Source organism: Cydia splendana, chromosome Z, assembly GCF_910591565.1.
Source record: "Cydia splendana chromosome Z, ilCydSple1.2, whole genome shotgun sequence".
NCBI classification, from domain to species: Eukaryota; Metazoa; Arthropoda; class Insecta; order Lepidoptera; family Tortricidae; genus Cydia; species Cydia splendana.
Window position 1 is genome coordinate 13,295,987 of NC_085987.1, and position 9,835 is coordinate 13,305,821.

A 9,835-nucleotide genomic window follows, 5' to 3' on the forward strand; every position below is an offset into this window, starting at 1 on the left:
ATTTTGCAATTTGTTTGTTCACATGCGTTATGTCCAGGATACTTGTGTTAGTCTAAGAATAAAATAATTATCATTCAACGTTGTAGTTTTATTTTGTAACTTTTTCCTTATCCAGACTTTCTCGTCGCTCAGCGACAATATTTTTTCGAATTCCGTAGATTCATTTCCAATGTGCTCGATAGTCGTGTGAGGCACGAAATCTGTGAAGTTTTTAGGGGTTTTGATAATAAAAGTCAATGTAGAGTGGTTGCAAACCATTTTGCTTAATAGTATATTGTTTATTGATCCAAGTTACAGAGCGTGTCATTGTCGGTTATCATCGTTCTACCTATGTTCTAAGAGGAGCAGTCTCATGGGTAAAGGGCGGCCTAGCGACATGCAGTTCATTACACATTTTTTTGTATTTTTTCGTATGTCGTCGGCCGATTTGAAACAAATGTATGGTACCTATAAGAAAAGTGTGCAACGTTCAACAAGAAACACAAAGCGTGAACTCAAAATATGCAGGAGTCGATTGTACAAAAAATACAATTTGATTCAGAATTGTCCTGAATATTTTGCAACCAGCACACGCTCTATGCTCAAGTTTATAACTTTGTACAAATGTAAATATTTTCGTATAAAAATAAACAATAACATCGCTTAGGCATATCGTGTATCCAATGGGGCGCGTGCGGTGTGGCGTCGGTTTCGGCGGGCGGAGGGCGCTCAGGTCGAGGGCGCTCAGGCCGAGGGCTTCTCTTCCGAGACGGCGGTGGCGCCCGACGCCACGGAGCCGTTGTCCTCGGGCGAGGACTGGCAAGACAGCGACGGGAACTTCTTGTACAGCTCGGCGCGGTACTTCGGGTGGCTAGAACCAAACACTTATTCTTACTACAGAATCAATAACGGGTAAATACCTTAATTAACTGCTGACATTAACTTAACCTATCTATCATACTCTTATTAGTAACTAAAGCAAGAAAACTATGCAGATATAGATTAACCCCCTTATTCATAAAACTTTACGGGCCTGATTTAGTTAAATTATGTTTAATCCCAAAAAGACAAAGACAAACGATTATTAGCTAATTGAGGTTTGTAGCGCGTTTATGAAAGAGGGGGTAAATATAAATACAGACTAGGTTTTCTTTAATTAATGATTAGATTAGATATAAGCAGAACAGAAGACTGACCTGATACCGTAAACAATAGGATTGTAGACAGCATTAGCCTTGGCGAAGAGAGAACCCCAGATGGTGGCCAGTGGGCTGATGTTAGCGTTCTCGAAAACTCCGGCATAGTTGATCACCAGGTAAGGGGTCCACGCCATGAACCACAGGGAGATGGTCATCAGAGCGACCTGAATAATAAATAATGATTACTGGCGATAGGTATGCAGGTACCTATGTAGCCCAAGTATAGCTACATATTTTGCTTAGTCTACGCAAGTGGTGCCAAAAGCACCAGTGTCATGTCGTCGGGCCTCTTGCCATCGTCTAGACGACGACCAACGGGGTTGAGTATGGCGGCCTTCAATTCGACGAGACCATTGGTTAACCATATAAGATAAGATAAGATAAGATAAGATGTTTATTTGTATAGTCATGTACATGGGATGTTATTACAGTTATACAGGAAGCTTCCATGACACCCTGTCAGGGCACACAAATTTTCTTATATCTAGCTTAATACTAAAGTACATTACAGGCCATGCATGCTATTATTATGTCTAATATTTTGAATTAATGTATACCTTAATTAATAATTAGTCAGATCGAATTTCGTATTAAGTTGAATGTCAATGATATTAGTTTGATTACAATTTTTGGTATAAGTAGTGCGGCTGAGTAATAGCATTTTTGTATTAGGAAGGTTTTTAGTTTTTTGTGAAACAGTTTGTCATTTGGTTCCAATTTGATCTCATCGGGTATTTTGTTTACTACTTGGATACATACGAAATGGGGCCCGTTTCTATAGATGGCTAATTTAGAGCTTGGTGTTTTTAATTTGTTTCTATACTGGCTTCTAGTTTTGTATGTATCCAATTTAGCTTCAAATAGATTGGGGTTTTTCCTAGCAAAGATAGCGGCCTCCATTATGTATATTTCCGGAAGTGTAAGTAGCTCATATTGTTTGAAAAAAGGACGGCAACTGTTTGGGATCCGTATATTTGCCAGGATTCGTACACATTTTTTGTGCAGGACAAAGAGTTCGTGAGCGTCAGTGCTGGCTCCCCATAAGACCACACCATATCGGAGACTAGAATATATGTACGCGTAGTAGACGGATAGTGCAGACTCAAAATCTGCATTTAACTTTATCACGTTAAGCGCGTAGATAAACGTTGTTAGTTTTGTCTTCGCGCCTTGTACGTGGGCCTTCCAGTCTACTCCGGAATCAATGAAAACTCCTAGTAGTTTAAATTCTGTGACTTCCTCTATCTGGGCGCTATTTATGTGTAGGTTCATCTCTAAAGGTTTTTTCTGCTTGGGTTTAAATTGTATAATTTTCGTTTTCTTTATGTTTACTTCAAGGTTGTGGCATTCTAACCATGTTCTAACTGTGTTGAAGATAGAAATAAGTTGGGAGTTACATTCTGTGGTATTTGTAGCGCTGAATAAAATATATACCTACTATTACAACGTGAAAAGGGCTTTTAATAGGCACTTCTTTGTAAGTTCATTTACCTTTGCCAGTTTGCACTCGGCACTGGTGTTGGCGTTTTCAGATGACCTGAGCGAAGCGACGTTCATCTTCTTGGCCTGCTCCCTCATGGCTTTTTCGTGTGCAGCTACGGCCTGAAACACACGTTTTACCGTTTAACAGTCCCTGTGTAGCATACCGAATTTGTTTACCGATACCGGCGGCGAGGAAGAGTGCATGGTAGCATACAAGGTAACGACAGCAGGGGGGTTTCATTATTGGAGTGATAAATGTTGAAATACATAAACTTCGGATCTTCAGAGAGAGAACTTCAGATCAGTAGTCGTAGTAGAAGAGTTCGATTGCTTTCGCTTAGAAATGCCACGTATTGCCTGCGTTATTGCTTGTTATCCCTGACTCCACCTACATGTATGTCTGTTACCTCTTTACGCTTAAACCGCTGAACCAATATAGATGAAATTTGGTATGGAGATAATTTTAAGCCCGGGGATTTTTTCCTATGTCCTAGGTTCTCATCAATCATCATCATTCCACGCAGACGAAGTCGCGGACAGAAGCTAACTAGTACAAGTAGTACCTACATAATAATGTGTATTATGGTAATGTGTTTAAATAATGGAATAGACAGTTATAGATCAGTTAATCACCTGGACGATGAAGAAGTAAGAGTAGATGATGAGCAGCAGAGGCATGAAGTACACGAACACCGAGTAGATGAGGATGTAGCTGCGGCTCAGCCACTCCTTGTTCAAGTAGTCTGTTCCGCAAGCGGTCATGTTGCCCTCAGGCACGTACCTGAATATGTGTGATTTACCGTTTTAATATACCTACATATATCTGGTATGGATATGAGCAATGGTGTTCTAAGGTAGTTTAATTTACCTGTTCCAGCCGAAGAAAGGCGCAAGTGTCCACGCAAGAGAAAAAGCCCAGATGCCGAGGATTCGCAGTAGAGCTCCGTTGTTAGTCATTGGCTTGGCAGCGATGCCCTTTACGATGACATTGTATCGATCAAAAGCAATCATGGTCATAGTCCAAATAGAAGCGCAGCCGAATAGAGATCCCGCACAAGCGTACAGTTCACATGCCAGAGGTCCTGTTCGAAGTATTAACGAATAGTTAGTTCACAGTAGGTATTAGTTAATAGTCAGAAATCACGTTTCACGTGCAAGTTTATTTGTGACAATGATCCAAAAGAACGTTTAAAGTCAGACTTACCCCAAACCCACGTTTCATTATAGCAATTGACTACCATAGCCGGAGACATGCAGCACATCATGAGGAAATCCGAGAATGCCAAGTTCACTACGAGTAAATTCGATGGGGTTTTGAGAGACTGAAAGCATTACAGAATACAATTAATTGTATTAGGTACCTATTTAGGTAACTACTATATAGTCTATATATTACATATACGTTAGACCGGGCCGGAGCTTCCGGCGCTTCCTTTTCTATGTAAAGCACCACGTGATCAGGTGATCACCGGTCAGCCGTCATAGAAAATTATGACATGTCGGCCGCCTCGGCCCGGGCCGACCTGGTCTAGCGTGAGTCATCCTTAAGAATGAATAAATTACTTTAGTGCACGTGAAGATGTAAATGACCATTCCGTTGCCCGTGATTGAAATAAAGCCGAGTACACCAATAGTGAAGCCCAATAGACCGTGCCATAGCGGATTCATAGGAGGGAATTGGTACCTGTGAGAAAACAAAACACTTAACACATCGAGAAATAGACACATTTAACACATTCACTGCCAACGTTTTTGTAGCGCTACGCTCGTAGCCGATCCCAGCGTTTTCCCGCTTTGAGCGGGTTCCCGGCACTCAATGTGTGATCGGGGTCCATCAGATCATGCTAGTGGTGGATTGAGCCTTCTAAAGGCCCTATTGTTTAATGCTATGGGTATCGCTAGAGATATAGGTATATGTGAACGGAAACGGGCTTCGATTATTGGCCACAGGAACCACTACATATACTCACGGTATTAAACAGAGGTTTGGGAGAACGGCATAATTTTAATGTAGCGTAAGTAATGTAATGATGGCCTAGTGGTAAGCCTAAGAAAATGTGGCTGGACTGTGTAGAAAAAGATCTTAGGAGGATGAAGAAAGTATATCAACTGGAGGAAGGTTGCCAAGGATCGCTACAACTGGAGGAAGATAGTGGAAGAGGCCAACACCCACAAAGGGTTGTAGCGCCATACCCATCGGAAGTAAGAAGTAAGTAAATATAATCATATTAGTTACGCCAAAACATTAAAAATTTTGATCGAAGCACACCCATTGCCGTGTGGAGCAACATCGACATATTTTAGATTTCTTGCATAGAGAATTATAATTATGATCGGCTTAAGTCGATTCCGTCGCACAATATTGTGGAGTCCATCTGAGTTGGTAGTGTTAAGTTACCAGTGTGGGTCGATCATGTGCAGCATTTCAGGCAGCACCTTGTCGACGACCGTCTGGTTGGCGGCGCCGTAGGCGGCCACCTGCCCGCCCCACGCCTGGAGCGCGGCGATTCCAGGGCCCGGGTCCATCGTTCGATGGTACTGATAAACCTTTGGTCAAAAAACATGCAGGTATATTAAGTACTCATTAAAACACTGAGATAATGACACTTTTTAGACGCAAAAAGTGTCATTATCGATTTATTAGGCACCGCTCATTACTTTTGCCAACTTTGCCCCACCACCATGTGATATTGGAAATTCATTCAATTGTTTATTAGAGTTAGACCATAGTGCAAGTGTTATTTATACGTGACATTTATCTATATAATACCTTTAAACGAGCAATTCTTGTTTATTTATTTATTTATATGTACATATATATATATTTCGGGGATCTCGGAAACGGCTCTAACGATTTCGATGAAGTTTGCTATATGGGGGTTTTGGGGCGATAAATCGATCTAGCTAGATCTTATCTCTGGGAAAACGCGCATTTTTTAGTTTTTATATGTTTTCCGAGTAAAGCTCGCGGTCTCCCATATTTAGGGCATGCAGTACCGGTTCCGGTACCAAGAATTTGATTTCCCGGTTCTGGGCATGGCTGGAACCGGGATTCCCGGTTCTTCCCGGTTCTCAACGCATATTAAGATTATACTTAAGAAATTGTTTGTGTTAGCGTACAATCTTTATGAATGACTTATTTTCATATAAATTATTACATAAGTATTGATAAATGACTTATTTTATCAAAAAATCTAGCGATCCAACCTATTTTACGAAACCAAGCGGCACACGGCCCTCTACATTTTGAGACTTTGCCTATGCTCGCCCACATTTATGTACATCTTCCGCTACGCCCCTTTGGAAATTCCCCATAATCACTACAAATATTACTGCACGCGCTTTCATCGCAATTATCGGAAAACCTTGGCTATAGGCTAGAGCCACCAGCCCCGCGAATCACTGGTTTGCCTCCGCCTGGGCATGGCTTTACGAGCTACACGGCCGGCCGTAGTCGATGCACTATGACGCACTATGACAGCACGGCACGGCATACCTATAGAATTTAAAAAATCGACCCGACAACGGATTTTTTTCATATAAAACCAACTTCCTAGAAAGAAAGAAGAATATTCGAATAAACCTAATATCCTACTTACTTAAGATTAAAAAGTTGTTAATAGTAGTTTGTGTTACAAGGGATCAAAATGATATATTTCCGTCAAGGGTGTACATTGAATCCTGAGCGTAATGAGGGATTCAAGTGTTAACGCCCAAGACGAAATAATTTTGATACCGTGTGACACATACTGCTTTTCACATCAACTATGAGGAAAATAAAAAAATCTTAGTGTTGACACAAACTGATGCTTAAACAGATTATTTAAGCTAAAAAAAAAAATGTGCAAAAAAAATGTAAAAATAGTGTGCTAGAACAGAAAAGTGTTACTTTGATCCCTCCTAGCAGGGAGGAAAAGTGCCACTTTGATCCCTCCTAGCAGGGAAGAAAAAGCTCTTTTCCGAATAGGTGGTGTGAAAAAAATATAGCTTTAAGTCACCCTAGCCAAAATGTAATATCGATTGGAATACCTACTTTACTAGGGTTATTTGGGTCCCCCGTTTCATAGCAACATTATTAAATGTGATTTAATGTCCCGAGCTAAAGTACTAGTATTAAAATGGGAATAAATACGCATACTGATGAGAACCGGGAAGTACCGGTACCGGGTCTTCAGTACCGGTTCTTTCGACACAATGAAATTCCCGGGAATTCCCGGGAATTTGAGAACCGGGAATTCCCGGGAGCATGCCCTACCCATATTACGTGATAATTTCATAGAAGTTTGACGCTTAAAATAACACTTGCACTGCGTGTGCTTAAAATCGTTGCAGACTTATCTTGGTCTAACTTTTACTAGCGCTTACATTTTCTAGATCTGTGAAATTCCAAGTTCAAATTTTCTGTCATTAATTCATTATCGGTTGTAAATAATAATACGTAAATGGTAAGGACTGGACGCTAAGCACGAAGAATTTCGTCATTGATCCGCCTGTTCCTATCTTGGTCTCTCGCGCATAATTATATTCCTATCCCGCCTGTTCCTATCTCGGTCTCACGCGCATAATTATATTCCTACCCCGCCGATGATGCCGGCGGTCAACGACACTGTGTAAGCTGGACAACAATAAGTATAATTAGAGTTAGACCAAGAAAAGTCTGCAGCGATTTTGATAGCCCACGCAGTGCAAGTGTTATTTATACTATTAAATTGCAAAACGGGACTTAATCGCGTACCTATTCAAGTTTTAATATTTACCTCCGACGTTTGGAGGATAAGTTGTCCCCGTGGTCTCGGAGAAGACTGGCTAAAGTTGACATCAACATTTTCTAGCCAACTCACACAACTTCTTCAACTTTAGCCAGTCTTCTCCGAGACCACGGAGACAACGCCGTCATCGAAACGTCGGTGGTAAATCATAAAACTTAATTACGCGATTAAGTTCCGTTGTGCAATTAAATAATGTTTAAAAATCGTGAAATTTTAAATCAGTGTTATTTATACGTCATAAATTTCATAGAAGTTTGACGTTTAAAATAAGACTTGCACCGCGTGGGCTATCAAAATCGCTGCAGACTTTTTTTGGTCTAACTCTAGTTATGCGCGTGCCATAACACGAACCTACTGGGTCTTAACTTAATAGATACATTCATATTAGTATCGACGTATGCAAAATAAATATGTATCACAAAACCAACAAATATCTATTTTAAAAAAACGTCCCTTTGTGTTTATTATACAAAAGTCCTATTTAATTAGCAATATAAATTTTCTTTTCGTTTTTTTTACATTCCATTACCGTATTTCTATAAATTTAAAATTAGACAGGCCAAGCCATTAAAGTTAGTCAAAAAACAAAATAAATATAAGTACAATAGGTACCTATTAGCAGGGGCGTATTTTGAAATTTGGCGCCCCGGGCATTGGCATGTTTCGCCGCCCCAGAACTCAAGGAAGAAAAACTAAATGCAATCCGCCAGGGGCGGCATATGCCGCCCCCGGGGGTTGGCGCCCCGGGCCATGGCCCGGTTGGCCCTAGGGTAAATACGCCCCTGCCTATTAGCATGCAGGTACTTACTTAAAAAGAGGAAATTCCTACGAGATGGTTATCCCAAAAATACTGAAGAAAATCGCTGCACGAACTACTCCAGTCTTAAGTATAGAATAACCAAACCCGTACGTTGGGGGTGGTCGAGGCTGCAGGTTGGAGGTGACTCGCCGCTGCTCGCGCCACCAGCTCTTTATAAGTGTCCTCTGGAGATACGTCATGGAGCAAAATCGATTTCCATAATTCAATATAGCTTTTTAATACGACACAATGCTTCAACAGGGTTGACGCTTCACCATCTTCTGCGAAAAAGTTAAACACTTCTGTCAGCTTATTTCGGTTGGTATAGCACTACATCATCAGCGTACTTAATGTATTTGAGGTGGTAGAATCTATTCAGACTTCCATTTTTGCAGAGACAAAAAAGGCTTATTAATCGAGTCTGTCGTGTTTGGCTATACCTTAATTGTTAAAATTGTTTTCGAGTATGTTGTCCACTTATATGGGGTCGTCAAGAAATCATGTGATCATATTTGGCCAATTTTAAGGCTATTAATGTCTAATGTAGTTTTTAGAGTCGGACCAAGAAAAGTCTGCAGCGGATTTGATAGCCCACGCAGTGCAAGTGTCATTTATACGTCATAATTTCATAGAAGTTTGACGTTTAAAATAACACGTGCACTGCGTGGGCTATTAAATCCGCTGCAGACTTTTCATGGACTGACTCTACCACGTTTCTACTGTATATATTGCGTATATGTTCAAGATGCTATCTCTGTAAAGTTGGTGCGATGAATGTTTTATTGAGTAACTACGCATATAAAATAGAGCGAATTTTTAATCTGATTAAATTTTTGAGTAATAAGTATTATTGTTTTTGGCTTACCCGCTTTGAAAAAAAAATACACGTGATATCTTCCCTGAAATCGTGATAATTCGTGATATTTTTCTTTTAAACGATCACACGATTTCTGGACGACCCCTATAGGTAATGTACCACACTTAGAAAGGTAACTAGGTAAGTACCTGAAAATTGCTGAAAAACCTATTTCGGTCGTAATACCCGATTCTGCGGACAATATTTACAGCTAGGGGGCTATTCATAAATTACGTCATTTCAAATTAGGGGGGGCTTTGGATGATGTTAGGGGGGGGGTCGAAAATCGTCAAAAATCGATGACGTAATTTATGGACAGCCCCTAGGTATTGTATGGCCAATACAGGCATTCGGTACCTATCGTGTTCATCGTGTTGTACGAAAAAGCCGATTTAGTTTTTGACGCGTTTTTAAGTTTTTGAACTTTGTATGGAGGGTTGGCCGACTTGAACGACCTGCCTAATCAGAACACGATATACTGAAAATGCCTTTAAAGGGATTCCCACTATTTTTGATACACCCTGTATAAATAAAGATTTATTCTGGAACGATATTTAATAGACAAGGAGTACCTACCTACCTATAATAGTAGGTACTACCTATTAGATATGAGCGCCGATGGGCATTTAGCCGGCGGCGGCGCGCCGGTCAAAATCGGTCGGCGGCGGCGGCGAATCGGCGGCGCGGCCTTGAACACCTTTGATTAATGAAAAAATAATTGAAACCAAAATTTTACCGAAAAAACATGTTT

The 9,835-nt window shown here is 40.6% G+C and overlaps 1 protein-coding gene across 1 annotated transcript; it reads right to left on the reverse strand.

Annotated features, from left to right (window-relative positions):
• Nucleotides 1-239: 239 nt before the first annotated feature.
• Nucleotides 240-8,393, reverse strand: LOC134805008 (opsin-1). The gene is made up of 9 exons (XM_063778291.1): nucleotides 8,238-8,393; nucleotides 5,059-5,207; nucleotides 4,224-4,344; nucleotides 3,865-3,982; nucleotides 3,529-3,742; nucleotides 3,294-3,441; nucleotides 2,670-2,780; nucleotides 1,176-1,342; nucleotides 240-850 (listed from the first exon to the last, which is right to left on the reverse strand). The coding sequence occupies exons 2-9, from the start codon at nucleotides 5,184-5,186 to the stop codon at nucleotides 724-726; spliced, it is 1,134 nt and encodes a 377-aa protein (XP_063634361.1). The 5' UTR covers nucleotides 5,187-5,207; nucleotides 8,238-8,393; the 3' UTR covers nucleotides 240-723.
• Nucleotides 8,394-9,835: the final 1,442 nt, after the last annotated feature.